We start from the raw sequence: 16292 nt of genomic DNA, 5'->3' as shown, positions 1-16292 counted from the left end.
ACATCAGCTGTGTTGGAGAAGGGCAACATGCAAAACCTGCAGGACTCCGGCCCTCGATGCCCACCTCTGCACTTGAGTGTAGCAAAGGCTTGTTACAACAGAAGACGTTAGTCAAGGTTGAATGTTAGGAGTGTCAGGAAAGTCCCCCTCCCCCCCCCCCACCCACACACACACACACACACACACATTGTATATATATTAGAGAGTGCTGAGTGTAAAACTTTCCTGGATGTCAGGAAGAAAAAGTGTTCAAAGTGTTTAAGTGTAAAGTAAATTTATGAATATCACTACCAACTTCATAAAAAACAAAACAACAACAAACAAACAATGCAGGCACCCAGGAGGTGTAGAAGAAGTTGTTGAGGCATAACTCAGATAAGTAGAACATGCCACTTGGCAATTGGTTGACGGACTGAGCGGAGCATAAGACTCAAGTGTTCATTTTGGGAATGATTGTCCTTCTTTATGGTTAACTGTCCAATCAGGTGCTTGGATGATTTCCTAGTTGAGTGAGTCTCAAAAACGGAGACCAAAATTTTACACTGTTGCACAGGAAATTCTGGTAAGGAGAAAACAAGAACTTCATTGAAGACAGTCATTGCACCACGCGCCATTGCTGAGGTTTTCTGGTGCTTCAACTTGCACCGGTTGCACTGCACACTGATCTTGGCATAGAGGGCTGTACAACACAAACATATGCATTATAAACTGAGATGCTGTGCTATCAGAGTTGCCTATTGTGCTGTTTGCGTGTTTGTCTGTTACCTGCATCCAAGTGTAGGTCCTTATGAACTATTCGAACCTTTAACACTCCAACCTCTATCCGCTGAGAAGTTGGAAGAAACTTCAGTGACAGAAGAACTTCCCCTACAAGATCCTGCCAAGTGAGAGTATATTATATTATATACATTTTCACCTCATTTGATCAATAACAGTAAAGTTGTTTTCATTAAAAGGGGAATAAATGTTTATGAAATTATTGTTAGGTATTATTTTAATTTTATTTTACTTTTAATGCCAGAAAAAAAAAACATATCTTGATGATGAGAAAATGAAGCCTCATGAACCACTTGCTGTCATGTTTATTTTCAGTCTTGTTTACTCCCTGTCATGTTTTCCCCTTGTCTTGTCATTTCCTGTTTTATTGTGAAAAGTCTGACTCCTCTCGTTTCTGGTCACTTGCTCTTCCTCGTGTGGTGTCTGTGTCAACCCTGATTGTGTCCACCTTTCCCCATTACCCTCATGTGTCATCCAATCAGCGCCCTCAGCCAGGTGTGTCTTGTCATGTCATTAGTGTTGGTGTATTTAGTCGGTTGTCTCCCCCCTGTCTGTGTCGGTTCATTTTTGCTGTTGCCACAGTCGTAAGTCTTTCGCCACGTCACGCTGACCTCTTTGCCGTATCAGGATCCATGTCATGTTGTTAGTCTCACCTTAGTTGTTTTGTCATGTTTAGCTTCATGTTTTGTTAGTTCAGTTTATTTTGTATTTTGAAGTTAGTTTTTTTTTTATTAGAAATTAAAACCTCTTTTTGGACTGCACCCCTGCCTCCTTGCTCTGCCTTCCCGCATCTGGGTCCTAAAGCCCCCATCTTACTGACACTTGCGATACATATATTTTTTTTTCTTTATAGTGTTCTTGTTTTTAAGATAAAGGTTGAGTGCAATGGGAATTGATAACATTTCCACTGCAACCCTCGGTTCAGATAATGGATGGATGGATTGCTTTATCAAACTGTTGATTATTCCTTGCACCTTGTCGAAGGCCCCAGTTCCATCTGAAGATAAACAGCCACAAAGCATGATGTGTCCACCACCATGCAACACTGTAGACATAGTGTTCTTTTGATCATGAACGCTGTTGTGTTTGTGCCAAAAATAATTTTCAAAATGATAGCCAAAAATTTCAACCTTGGTTTCATTGTAACATACCAATATTTCCCCAACAAATGTAGGAACATGGTTTTAAGTCATATTTTTATATTTCTTTCTGTCATTCAGGTAGAAAGAAAAAATCAAAGATTCCCTTCCTGATGCTGCCAATCCATCTTGTAATATCGTGGATATTATTGGGTCAATCGAACCCACATTATACAGCAGCAGCATACCACACTGTTCCCTCGTTATAACGCGGTTCACTTTTCGTGGTCTTGCTGTATCGCAGAATTTTTTTTGTGTGCAATTTCTCATGCATTTTCTTTTTTTTCTTTCTTACAGTAATGTACCTATTTTATCAAATTTAGGAAGGTTTGACCATTGAGAATGATTAAGCAAGAGACAAATGTGAGAAAATGTAAATGTCTCGATGAGAAACGTGTATACGCTGTGTGGTGAGTTTTTTTAGAGCCTTAAAACATTTATAATAAATGCAAAACATAAAACTAACTACTTCACGGATTTCATTTATTGCGGGTATTTTTTGGACCCTAACCCCAGCGGAAAACAAGGGAACACTGTACTTCCAGATTGATACTAGAATACTAAGTAGGTCAGAAAACACACACACACACACACAAAATGATTGAGGAATGAGGGATTTCATGAATTTGTATATCAACACCTAATTAAAATAATCACCTAAGTCATTTTTTCAGTTTTCAAGAAACACAAAAAATTTAACCATTTGCATCATGAGATGATTTAGGCAAAAATAATAATTTCTGCAAAAAAAAAAAAGACTTAGGCAATTTTAAGATGGTAACGTTTGTTTTTAGTTAATGACACACACACACACACACACACGAAATGATTGAGGAATGAGGGGTTTCATTAATTTGTATATCAACACCTTCTTAAAATAATCGCCTAAGTTATTTTTTCAGTTTTCAGGAAACACAAAAAATGTCACCATTTGCATTATGAGGAGATGATTTAGGCAAAAATAATATTTTTTGTATAAAAAAAAAAGACTTAGGCAATTTTAAGATGGTAACATTTGTTTTTAGTTAATGACACACACACACACACACACACGCACGCACACACACACACACACACACACAATGATTGAGGAATGAGAGATTTCATGAATTTGTATATCAACACCTAATTAAAATAATCACCTAAGTCATTTTTTCAGTTTTCAGGAAACACAAAATATTTAACCATTTGCATCATGAGATGATTTAGGAAAAAATAATAATTTCTGCAACAACAAAAAAAGACTTAGGCAATTTTAAGATGGTAACATTTGTTTTTAGTTAATGACACACACACACACACACACACACACACACAAAATGATTGAGGAATGAGGGATTTCATGAATTTGTATATCAACACCTTCTTAAAATAATCGCCTAAGTTATTTTTTCAGTTTTCAGGAAACACAAAATATTTAACCATTTGCATCATGAGATGATTTAGGAAAAAAATAATAATTTCTGCAAAAAAAAAAAAAAGACTTAGGCAATTATAAGATGGTAACATTTGTTTTTAGTTAATGACACACACACACACGAAATGATTGAGGAATGAGGGATTTCATGAATTTGTATATCAACACCTAATTAAAATAATCACCTAAGTCATTTTTTCAGTTTTCAAGAAACACAAAAAATGTCACCATTTGCATTATGAGGAGATGATTTAGGCAAAAATAATATTTTTTGTATAAAAAAAAAAGACTTAGGCAATTTTAAGATGGTAGCATTTGTTTTTAGTTAATGACACACACACACACACACACACAAAATGATTGAGGAATGAGGGATTTCATGAATTTGTATATCAACACCTTAAAATAATCGCCTAAGTCATTTTTTCAGTTTTCAAGAAACACAAAAAATTTCACCATTTGCATTATGAGGAGATGATTTAGGCAAAAATAATATTTTTTGTATAAAAAAGAAAAGAGAAAGACTTAGGCAATTTTAAGATGGTAACATTTGTTTTTAGTTAATGACACACACACACACACACACACACACACACACGAAATGATTGAGGAATGAGGGATTTCATGAATTTGTATATCAACACCTAATTAAAATAATCACCTAAGTCATTTTTTCAGTTTTCAGGAAACACAAAAAATTTAACCATTTGCATCATGAGATGATTTAGGCAAAAATAATAATTTCTGCAAAAAAAAAAAAGACTTAGGCAATTTTAAGATGGTAGCATTTGTTTTTAGTTAATGACACACACACACACACGAAATGATTGAGGAATGAGGGATTTCATGAATTTGTATATCAACACCTAATTAAAATAATCACCTAAGTCATTTTTTCAGTTTTCAAGAAACACAAAAAATGTCACCATTTGCATTATGAGGAGATGATTTAGGCAAAAATAATATTTTTTGTATAAAAAAAAAAAGACTTAGGCAATTTTAAGATGGTAACATTTGTTTTTAGTTAATGACACACACACACACACACAAAATGATTGAGGAATGAGGGATTTCATGAATTTGTATATCAACACCTTAAAATACGTAATCGCCTAAGTCATTTTTTCAGTTTTCAAGAAACACAAAAAATGTCACCATTTGCATTATGAGGAGATGATTTAGGCAAACATAATATTTTTTTGTATAAAAAAAAAAAAGACTTAGGCAATTTTAAGATGGTAACATTTGTTTTTGGTTAATGAAAACAGTTCCCCCCCCCAAAAAAAATTCCACTACAACCAGTTCCACCCACATCTGGTTCATGTAAAGCTTATTTATTTATTCATTTGTTTGTTTGTTTTTTACCTTCTGAGGAGTGTTGAGCTTTCCTTTTAGCTCCAGTGGGTAGGAGATATTAAGTTGTTTTAGATGGGTCCTCACCTCTCCCAATGTTGTGTGCCTGGAGAATTTATCAAAGTTTCTCACCTGACAAACACAAACAAATGGAGATTATATTCACTGATTGTCAGACTTGTCATGGATTTAGATGGTTTCGATTTTTACATCATTGTTTTTACTTGATGTAAACTATACATTTTCCAAGATGACAGTCATACTTAAAAAAAAAAATCATTGGTCACCACACTCGGAGCATTGTGTTACAACTGGTCATAAAGCTGATATAATATACATCATTTCATTATACAGTAATGTGACTTCTACTTGTAGGTTACAGAACCTCCATTCTGAGGTCCATGTGATCCAGCTCCTTCTCATCACGCAGAGTACATGTGAACTGGTCTCCAAATAATGGGTTAGAAGTGCCTTTTACAATGCGAGTCCGCCAGTCCTGCAGCACTGTGCGCAGTGCAAGTGGTGTCCCTTCACTCTAACAGGATCAGAGAAGAAAGAGTCGACAGCAATAGTATGACGTTACTGTTTAGTAGATAAACATGGAGAATGTATCGCACATACAGGGATATACAGTTGCATGGATATCTTTTAGTTAAAATAACACAAGAAATGGTGTAAGAATGAAAGAGGATGAGTTAGGAGGTGTTCATTTAACTCTTTGACTGCCAAAAACGTTAAATAACGTTTAGTAAAATCCTATGGAGGAGTGCCAAAGACGTTAAAAGACGTTTGTTTCAAAACAGAGGTGAAACTAACCATTTTCTATTGTTAATTACTGAAAAACGGAATAAGGTAGAAACAAACTTTTTTTTCTGATGAAAGATGAGAGTCCAATCTTTCATTTGGTAGTATGTGTGTTTCCATAGTCCAAACACATAATTTTCTATGGACCTTGAAAGATTAGTCAAAATGCTTAAAATCGGCTGGCACCCACGGCATCCCTTTTCTGAAAACGTCTGGCAGTCAAAGAGTTAAAAAAAATGCTCCATATCCAGAATTATTCTTAACCAATCCATAAAATGTTCAAAATGTAGTTTCTGAAATTCACTGTGAATGATTCTTGATGTTGTCAGAATCTCTGACAATATTGCAAATCATTGTTTCCTCAAAAAAAAATGTCTAAGATCATAGATAAAAAATATTTTCAAAATGTATAAATCAACAAATGAAACTTGTGTATATATATATTTTTTTAAATATTATCACAATTATAAATCGCAAAACTTCATACAATCTTCCATGTCATTGCCAGCCACAGAATTGCAATTCATCAAAATATCATTTACTTTAAGCCAAAATGTGAGAATGGAAAACTTTGGGCTGAACTGACATAATATACAACAGTTCGAAGAGAGACACAATCAAGATCAAAATACAGAAATCAGTGTTTCATAAACTCACAAACTAAAAGGTGAAAGGAAATCCAAATGTCATTGTCATTGTTTATCATGATTTGGTAGCAGATACCAATTTAGGTTTCATATTAAGAATAAAACCTGACAACCTGACAAAAACTGCTATTGCCAGTGGTCATAATAATAATAATAATAAACAGATTATGATCTACCGCTTCATCAATGTAAAGCCCCTCCGTCTCGGTTCCGCTCCATAGGAGCTTTAGTTGGACAAAGAGCTGGAGGCTGCTGGCTTGTCTTTGCTGTTGAAGCCCCTCCACCTCCAAGATTGTGACCACAAGATGGCGCTGCTCCGCATCATAGTATACAGAATAGTGGATCCATCCGTTCATTTTCTGTAGGCGATAGATGGTGAGACTGTGTTAAAGAAGAAGTCCGGAGCTTCTTTTCATAATAGCTGTAAAGCTATAAAATGCTTTAAAATACATATTCCAATATGTTAAACACTGGTCTTTATAACGTTTTAATATTTGCAAGTGAAGACATTTAACATTTTCTATGCATATTTTTACTGTTTATGAATTTACTTATAGTATATAGATGCCATATAACTGTGATAATGTTTGTGTGAAATATATTGGACATATAACTGTATTGTAATGAATAACACTTTTCACTCCCTTCCAGCTGGTGAGATAGGAATGCACATGGGAGGCAAGTTCTCAAGTTCTCATGGAAGATAACACTGTGGGTCTGAGGGAGTCTAGGTCGCATGGTAGTACCTAGTCTAATCATATATTTCCGGCTTTGGACGGAACTGGAGTAAACATGTCAGTAAATCACTTGTCTGTCTATTATAATTACTAACCCTTTTGTCCAGCCTCAGAGGAGGAGTATGCTTTTTTCATCTATAAAACAACTGTGTATTTTCATATTGACACACTCGAGGCTTAACATCACCTTTGGAATGGAAGCATTTACTCTTGTGTCTTTTAAGAGCTCTTAAAATAAATTCTTTATAAAGAAGGCTTCTTCATCAGATCTCATTGTTCAATTATTTCGAACACGCAAAGATTACATTTAATATAGTAATCAAATAATACCTTTACAAGGTAGGTCATAATAACCAGGTCAAACAGCTTTCCATTACAGAACTTCCATGCATAAGACATATGAAGGATGCAGCTACTGCATATAAACCCATCAAGTGTAAAGGAGTCGAGTGAAATGACATACTAAGATGATGTAAAAAAAAATTTAAAAAAAAGACTGCTACAAACTTTATTCTCTCCTCCTTCCTGTGTGGATTCCAAGATGTCCGTATCAACATCCTCGACCTGCAAAGTTTGCACACACATAGACATTCTCTTTTTGTCATTGGGTTAAACAAATACAGAATTCATGTTCACAAAAAAATGGTGCCTGTTAAAGTTAAATGAATCCATACTGGCTACTCCTTAGACAAACACACAAAAAACATAATAATTACGAAACACCAGTCGTTTTTGGTGAATGCTTTATCACACAAAGCCTTAAAAAATTATAAGGACCGTCTGTACTGACCCTGATCGACGGAGGAAAACCTCCTTTCGCCGTGTATTTTTTCGAGGCTTCACTTTTGTCATGTTTATTTTCAGTCTTGTTTACTCCCGGTCATGTTTAGCTTCTGTTTTCCTTGTGTTTTCCCCTTGTCTTGTCATTTCCTGTTTTATTGTGAAAAGTCTGACTCCTCTCGTTTCAGGTCACTTGCCCTTTCTTGTTTGGTGTCTTTGTCAACCCTGATTGTGTCCACCTTTCCCCATTACCCTCATGTGTCATCCAATCAGTGCCCTCAGCCAGGTGTGTCTTGTTATGTCATTAGTGTTGGTGTATTTAGTCGGTTGTCTCCCCCATGTCTGTGTCGGTTCATTATTGTTGCTGTCATGCTGCCCGGTTTTGCCCCTCGTCATTTACCTTGTCATGCTGTTAGTTTTTCCTAAGTTGTTTCGCCATGTTTTGCTTTATGTTTTGTTAGATCAGTTTTATTTTGTACTTTTGAAGATCCTTTTTTTTTTAATAGAAATTAAATCCTTCTTGTGGACTACACCTCTGCCTCCTCGCTCTGCCTTCCCGCATCTGGGTCCTAAATCCCCCGCACTGACTACTTTTTGTGCATGCCAGTTCCTTTAGAGCAAGTATTTTCCAATGTAGATAGGAAGTGTGCAAAAAAAATAAAAATAAAAATAAACTGGCTCATACCAAATTTTTTTTTACAGTGTTGAGAAATGGTGAGAGCAAAGCACAGATGAAAAAGTCCACGTTAAAGCACTTCAGAATGCTTTTGATTTTCTTTCATCTTTATTTTCATTACAGGCAGGGTTCGACTAGCCATCTGCCATTCAGGGCAGATGCCCGGTGGGCCGGCCTCTTATGTGGCTGATGTAGCGCTTTTTATTATTATTTTAATATGTTTTACCCCAAGAGACTGGCCCACAATTTAGAGGGACCAGTCCATTAATCCGTTTCAAACATAAATTGCAAACTGAAACATCAATAAACATCAGTTTAGCAGAACTACATGTTAGGCAAGCGTCGGGCTGAGCTGGCCTAAGTCAAAATGCCATGGCCGATTTTTTTGCGTTAGTCCAGCCCTGATTACAGGTGAAGTAATACATTTGCTAAGCATTGTACAGTATTGCATTGTAAATGGACCATCAAAGTTCATTCCAATAAGGTCACCTCAAACGAAATTGTCTTTTGCCATGACTTCTCACCTTTATAGTTGGAATTCCTTTGTACTGTCCTGTTATTCCAGACCCGTAATCTGTGTACAGCAAATCACCATTCACTACAGTAAAGAATAGACAAAAACAATGCTAATTAAAAAAAAAAAAAACATCCTTTAATATTTGGAATGAATGTAGTTCTTGCTCACCTTGAGCCAGAGGGCGTGTTTCTGATGAGCGTTTGAAGAATTTAAAAGCCTGCCAGACCAAGATACCCAGTGCCACCAGAAGAAGAGAAATTGACAAGCCCAAGATGCTGTATTTCACTGCATCTGAGAAGGGAAACCTCAACGCTGCAGCAGATTTCAGAAACCTCTCAGACGTCAAATAGCCTGAAGGAAGCGCCATCATTTTCTACCTCCATGTGGGCTACAAAGCAGTAAAACACAAGATTATTTGAAAAGGAGCATTCAGAGAAAACCTTTTAGAACAATTAACCACAACTGTGAATGATTTGCCATCTGAATACAGCTCTGCTCTGTTGTTACTTTCGATTTTTGCATATAAAGATCCTGTTTCCCAACGCCAGTGTCTTGTCTGCGTTTGGGTCCTAACTCTGCACCTCACGTAACAAGATTGAACCATCAAGGTAGCTTGCCCAAGGTACGTATGGCTTGCTTGCCTTGCTCTCACTCAGCATGAACCCCATTTTTCTATAGTGCCTTGTTATAGTCACCTTGGAATAACTGAAACACAGTTAATTTAACATCTCAACATGCTTTAATGAGGTCATATTTAAGTTCTGTGTTTGAATTGTGAAGTATTTGTAATGATTCAGTTTATGGTTTCATGTGTGTGTGTATGATGTATTTACAGACGCTCCCCTACTTACGAACATTCGAGTTACGAACAACGGTACATACGAACATGTCTGCGCGCATGCGCGCATGTCAAAAAATGTTCGGAAAGAGATGCTGTAAGTTAGATTTTGTATTGCGCACCTTTTTCCGAGTACTGTAGTGCTTCTTTCCGCCGCTAATACCGACGCTTGGCGCTGTGAGAGCTCACCCAGCATTGGAGGCTCAGCAACGTGTCGAGGAGGAGGAAGAAGAAGAAACGCCTGTCGCTCATAGATAAAGCCATCGCACTCTTCGAGCAGCAGGACCCAAATATTGAAAGTTGCACAAAGGTTGCAAATCAATTGAATGATGCCATACAGTGCTACCGCATCATTTATGATGAAAAAAGAAGAAAACTGTGCAATCGTCGTTAGATCGCTTCTTTCGGCCAGTTTCTAGTAAATCCTCCAAGGAAGATACTCATCAACCCTCATCTTCTTCTCCGCGACCCTCAACTTCTTCCTACATTGAAGTTACGGAGGAGGAAGTAACTTTTGAAGCCCATTCCAGCGACGACGAAGAACCTCTCATGATATAAAATCCTCCTCTTCCTCCTCCTCCTCCTCCATCAAATCCTTAAGCATCGAGTACATCTTCCAAAAGTAAGTTAAACTTCATTTTATTTATCTTATTACGTACATGTACATACTGTGTGTGTCTCTCGCTCTCTCTCTCTAACATACGTAGTACAGTACTGTACGTATTCTTTTTAAACATAAATTATAATACAAAATATAGCACTGAAGCAACTTACGAACAAATTCACCTTACGAACGATCGCTCGGAACGTAACTCGTTCGTAAGTTGGGGAGCGTCTGTAGTCTTAGTCTAGTCTTTATTACAAAAACCTGCTCTTTTTATAGGCTTGGAGGTTCTTGAATGGACAACAACCAATCATTGTAAAACCTGCAAACCCCACACAGGAAGATCACTAACCACTAGTTCCACCATGCTGCTATTCAAACATACAGTGTATATTTAATTTTATTTCTAATTCCTTCTTCATCAAACTACTTGAAAACTGGTGTACTACAGTACATAATACTGTACCGCTTCCTTATTAGCTTTCTTAGCTGATTGGCTAAACGAATATTCTTGTTCTACTGCCTGAAAGTATGGAATGTGACATTCGTTTAAGCTGACAAATATAGTTTGGTTTTTCCTGATTGAGGCTGTCACATTTGTTTGCTTTTCATAATATGCAAACCAAGGAATCCAAAGGACAAATGTGTGCCTCCTCAAGTTTGATACTATTACCAGCAAGACTCAAAAAGATACATTAAAAAGCACAGCAACACACAAAGCATTTTAGGCCACTAGTCAATTGAAAATGCTAGCCTTGATATTGTTCATGTTCATCTGACTGTCCTATATTGTGTACACACGTATACACCATTCTAAAGGGATTCAACACTAATACCAAACAGTGCTGTATGGAGTCAAGTGAGTGACTACATCAGAACACTTTAAAACAAATAAGCCCCCCCCCCCCCAAAAAAAAAAAAAAAAAAACAGTAGTTCACATTATTCATGCTATATTCGTGACCATAAAATAAAATAATAAGATGAAGAAATAAATTAAAAACAAAAAAACAGAAACACTTACTTTATTCACCAGAAATCAAGATGATTTTAGGTGTGTAGCTCCTTCACCCAGTTTGGCTGTCAACACATCGTGAATCTTTTGGAAAAATGTTTTTTTTCCCCCCCTAAAGAATAAACTTTTTGACACTTCTTCCTCGTTCTTTGAGGCAAGGCACACTCCCTTGCTCCAAGCTCTTCAAACTCATTCTCACACAAACAAATGACAGGACGGGTTCCTGAACACAATTCTGGGCAAACGAGTTTGTTGAGATCTTGTTTTCTAATTTCGGAAACTAAACATGAACTGATTGCTGGACTCTTTTTTTTTTTTTTTCCTCTGAACGGTTACTTTACCAGCAGGCCTTTATTTACAGTAGAGAACAGGACATTGTTAACTCTTTTAATTTGGTATAGCAATGGACCATACAGTGGCTCTACTGCAGAAAATTCCACAGCAAATACAAGTCACCAAGGCAAAGGGTCGCCTGTGTAGTTCAGAAATGACCCATGATCCTTCTCGCTCAGTCCACCAATAACAGACAGGAGAAAAGAAACACTCTCTTCAGGAGACAGCGGAGCTCGTGGAAATGAAACGTCGTGAGCACTTAGGACTATAAAAAAAAAATTGTGATTATCTCTTTGACTGCCAGACGTTTTCAGAAAAGGGATGCCGTGGGTGCCAGCCGATTTTAAGCATTTTGACTGATCTTTCAAGGTCCATAGAAAATTATGTGTTTGGACTATGGAAACACACATACTGCTAAAACAAGATTGGACTCTCATCTTCCATCAGAAAAAAAAGTTTGTTTCTACCTTATTCCGTTTTTGAGTAATCAACAATAGAAAATGGTTAGTTTCACCTGTTTTGGAAAAAAACGTCTTTTAACGTCTTTGGCACTCCTCCATTGGATTTTACGAAACGTTATTTAACGTTTTTGGCAGTCAAAGAGTTATTATTCAGTCTGTAAAAAACTCATCAACTAGTTAATGGGTCTACCTGTGAGCCTCCCAAATCAGTGCGTACCCAGCCTGAATAGGTGAATAGCCATACAGAGAATGCCATCTGACTCCAGATCTGTTACCATACAGCGACTCACCATGTTAAGGGCACACTGCGAAGGTAAAGGAAAGATTTGTAGCTGCATGCAGACTAAAACCACACAATTTGCAGGGTGACTAATCTGCACACTCAAAATGGGGGGGAGGAGGGAAGAAAAAAAGAGAAGGAAAAATGGGAGAAATAGAGTTCAAGTTGTTGCTCTTTTTGGTTTGTCTAATAAAATTAGGTGTCGTGTCGCAACAGCACTCACATGATTTCTTTGACATGTCATGAAATTTTAAACATTTTAAATTGTGTGCCGTTTATACATTACAGATAATGTTAAAAATTCAACTTCTCTTGTAAGCTATGTAAACTGTCGATGGAGGCGGTTTGTTTGTTTGTTTGTTTGTTTTTCTTGAGAATTACCGTGAGAATTCAGCTTGCTGGTAAGGTTAAGCCATTCCAAGTTTGGACTCACAAGTTATTATCAGGTCATCCCCCCCCCCCCACACACACACACACACACACACACACACACCGCCAGTGTGCATAGAATAAGAATGTTGCTAACATCAGGCCAACTGTTTGGCAAGTCGCCATTTGGAAAAAACAGTTGATTGAGGCGTCAGAAAATTCAACACGACACTGAAGACATGTCTTTGTTCTTGGCAGCTTGCACCGCCCCCACATGCGTCAAAATAAAAGCATCACTTTCAAATTAAAGGCAATCCAGATATTTATTTTTTTCTGAGAGACCTCAGTATTGTTCATTCAGTAATCTCACCGATTTGACATGTCATCATCATTGCTCTCTCTTTTTTTTCTTTTTTTTCTCTTTATCTTTTTTGTATGTGCGTGAGTATGTGCATGTGCGCGTGTGTGTGTGCATATGTGCGTGCGTGTGAGTGTGTGCTCATTAATTCACCTAAAACCTATTAAAAATCTGATACCGTTCACCTAAACCGAAACATACCTGTCAACCTCTGCCGATAACTGCCCTTATAAATGATTATGATTCCCCTTACAAACCCCAAAAAAAACCTTACAAACGACGCATGTTTACTCGCGGTAACCAGACAGTGTAATAGAAATAACAAAGGTAATTTGCAAAGTCTTATTCAATTTAAAAAGTTTACAATGCAATAAACTGTGCCTTCAGTGCTTCCTATTGTAAGCCAATGTGCATGATTTAGCAGACTTTATCTGCTCTAATGAGGGCCTCACTTGTGAGCAACAGTTGTCACAGTTCAATTTCATCTGTAATAAAGAAGTAAGAGTGTCTGTTCCCATTGTCTTTCTGTACTCTGTATGAATTTTCCTCACATGGCTGAAAACCCGCTCGCTATCAGCATTACTGTGAGGAAGGCTGAGTAAAGTTAGATACATCTTTCTCATCAGTGGAAAGCGATCCAGCCCCAAACCAGTTTTCATTTTGAACACATGAGGCCAAAATGTCTCTGGACGAATTGGTTGTCCATCCTGACTTTTCTGAGGGAGAAGATCATCAGGTATTAGTTGATAGTCTTCCCATTCATCTTTTAATTGCTCCTGATCAAAGTCTGGTGTAAACTTGTTTGCAAGCTTAACAATACTTGTGTAATCCAACATCTCTCTCTTTCTTGGGTCCAACACCACCAAGTCACTCAGTATTGTATTCTCAAATGGAAATTTTTGTATCATTTTAGTTACAACAGCCTCGTAGGAGGAGCGAACAGAGGGAAAAAAAGTTGCTTGCATGGCTGGTGTGATGCTTTGCCTGATTTCATCCTCCTCATTGGTGTCTTGGAAGAGGGCCCTGGTGCCCAAGCCAACAGCAAGCCTGCTATCTTCATGCTGCAGGCATCTGTTTGTATAATCAACTGCCAGCAGGCTATCAGCAGATTTGACATGTTCCATTTGCACAAATTTCACCAAGAGTTTCTTTAAGAGTCTTTCCATTTCTGGTAGCAAATCTCCAATCATACATGCCTCTGTTTGGAACACAATATTGAATTGATTTATTTGAGGCAGGATGAAGCTGAGGAAGTGGAGTGTGAGGAGAGTAACAGGGTCTTGAAGTCGATCATGGATGCTTTTCACTTTACCTGCCCTTTCAACATCCGCATGGCTAGCGAAGTAGCTTTTGAGTGCTTCGTACTGAGACAATGTTCTTTCAACCACTTTTTGCAGAGACAACCATCGTGTCGGACAATGCTTTAGGTTTTTTTCTTGCTCGGAATTTGTAAAGTCCTGAAACTCTTTAAAATCCTCAATTCGTTTGGAACTATTTTTAAAAAAATAAAATATATCCACCAGCAAGTCATCTATGTTTACTGGCAATGTCTTCAGTCCATCTTTGACACACAGATTGCCAAGATGACAAATGCATCCAACACTAAAAACAGCCCCATTTTTTTCTTTTATCCTAGACAAGACAGACTTTCTTTCCAACCATGGTGTTGCAATTGTCGCTTGCAAATCCCACAACGTTACTCCATGGAATGTCATTTTCTTGTAAAATGTTGTCAATAACGGCAAAGATTGATGCTGCTGTGCCTGATGCCAACTCTGGTAAATCGAGGAGTCTGGTATTTGTGTTCTCCTCATCAAAGAAGTGAGCTAACACAACAAGTCGCTTTTTGGTAGTACGATCATTGCTTTCATCAATCATGAGGGTAAATGGGTGAGTTCTGCAGTACTGAATGACGTCTTGGGTGTAGCCACGTGCAAGGCTCTCCTTAACAATCATCGTAGCCTTGGTCCTCCGACATGCAAACTCCTGCAAAAATATAATATTAAAATATAAAATTTTAATTTTTGACACGTGCCATAAATGCTGATTCATTGTAGATATGAATGATAATAATAATAATAATAATAATAATAATAATAAATTACCTTAGCTGTCTGTGAATCCGGAAACATAACTTTCACCAAATCCGAGAAGTGGTCCGCAGCTGTGAAAGCAATGTTGTGCTCAGCAAGAAAATGGCAGAAGAGAATTTCCGCATTTGTCGTTTTGTGGGATGCTGCAGGATTTGCGGTAGAGACGAAGTGCTTGGTTAATGGGACATGTGAATTGGTTTTTTTCACATTCTCCACGTGTCCGGCAGTTTTAAAGTGGCTCTTCAGATCGTAAAATCCACTCGCAGCAACTTTCACGTCTTTATTGCAAGGGACACAGAATGAGAATTGAGTGCCTCTTAACGATGCTTTAATCCAGCCAGCATATTCACCTTGAAGTAACTCCCATTCTTTCTGGTGTCGACCCGATCCTTGAGTTCTTCGTTTCTTACTAGGTGGCTCCTCCATGCTTGCTTCCACGATATTTACTCTATGTATATCTACGCATGCGCATGTCAGCGCATTTTTTTCCCCCCGTACAAAAGTCGGTGTACGGCGTACATGATTTGAAATGGTAAAAAAACGTATAAAATACGTATAAAACGTACAAGTTGACAGGTATGCCAGGTGTGAAAGCTCCATAATTTGAATCGATGATTGGTATATTTAGAGTGAATTGGATTAAGTCTTGTTTGTCACAGCCCAATTCTATGTGGTACCACATCCCTAGATCTTTGTTTAAAAAGATTGGTTGTTTGGATTTTGTGCTGAAATGTGATTTTGATGTGAGCAGAGTCCCCATAAAGTTGTCTAATTATGATAAACAAATTCTGTTGTTTTTTTTTTTTTGGAGGGGGGGGGGGGGTTAATGATACTTGCCCATCATTTTTCTGCAAATGCATGTAATCAGATCTCTTATTTGAACGTATTACGTGTTATGTATGAACACACTGATGCATTTGCAGCATTCACAACGTTGAAAATCAAAATCCATGTGCAGTAAAAAATACTGTATACCATTATTATACTAGTAATAACCTGTATTATATATGCAGTGTAAAGCATTCCTTATATTATTGGCTTGTCAAATTCATCAAAGGCAAAAAATAATAAAAATAAAACAAGGGAAAATATTAAA

At 37.3% G+C, this 16292-nt stretch overlaps 2 protein-coding genes across 4 annotated transcripts; both read right to left on the bottom strand.

Annotated features, from left to right (window-relative positions):
• Positions 1-168: 168 nt before the first annotated feature.
• Positions 169-11505, bottom strand: LOC144054294 (synaptotagmin-1-like). The gene is made up of 9 exons (XM_077569575.1): positions 11312-11505; positions 9016-9235; positions 8855-8928; positions 7382-7438; positions 6314-6496; positions 5072-5221; positions 4699-4818; positions 766-877; positions 169-679 (listed from the first exon to the last, which is right to left on the bottom strand). Exons 2-9 carry the CDS (start codon positions 9215-9217, stop codon positions 372-374), a joined length of 1206 nt encoding a protein of 401 aa, XP_077425701.1. The 5' UTR covers positions 9218-9235; positions 11312-11505; the 3' UTR covers positions 169-371.
• Positions 11506-13049: 1544 nt separating this feature from the next.
• On the bottom strand, positions 13050-15670 carry LOC144053084 (uncharacterized). Of its 3 annotated transcripts, none has more exons than XM_077567121.1 (3): positions 15547-15670; positions 15209-15474; positions 13050-15089 (listed from the first exon to the last, which is right to left on the bottom strand). In XM_077567121.1, the coding sequence occupies exons 1-3, from the start codon at positions 15620-15622 to the stop codon at positions 14736-14738; spliced, it is 696 nt and encodes a 231-aa protein (XP_077423247.1). In that variant the 5' UTR covers positions 15623-15670; the 3' UTR covers positions 13050-14735. The 3 variants fall into 3 exon arrangements, with proteins under 3 accessions (XP_077423247.1, XP_077423248.1, XP_077423246.1); XM_077567122.1 differs by having other exon boundaries at positions 15209-15339; XM_077567120.1 differs by having other exon boundaries at positions 15209-15670.
• Between the last annotated feature and the right edge of the window lie 622 nt (positions 15671-16292).

This window comes from Vanacampus margaritifer, chromosome 6 (assembly GCF_051991255.1).
Source record: "Vanacampus margaritifer isolate UIUO_Vmar chromosome 6, RoL_Vmar_1.0, whole genome shotgun sequence".
In the NCBI taxonomy this organism is placed as follows: domain Eukaryota; kingdom Metazoa; phylum Chordata; class Actinopteri; order Syngnathiformes; family Syngnathidae; genus Vanacampus; species Vanacampus margaritifer.
Note: the sequence above shows the minus strand (reverse complement) of the source record. Positions and strands in the feature narration are given on the sequence as shown.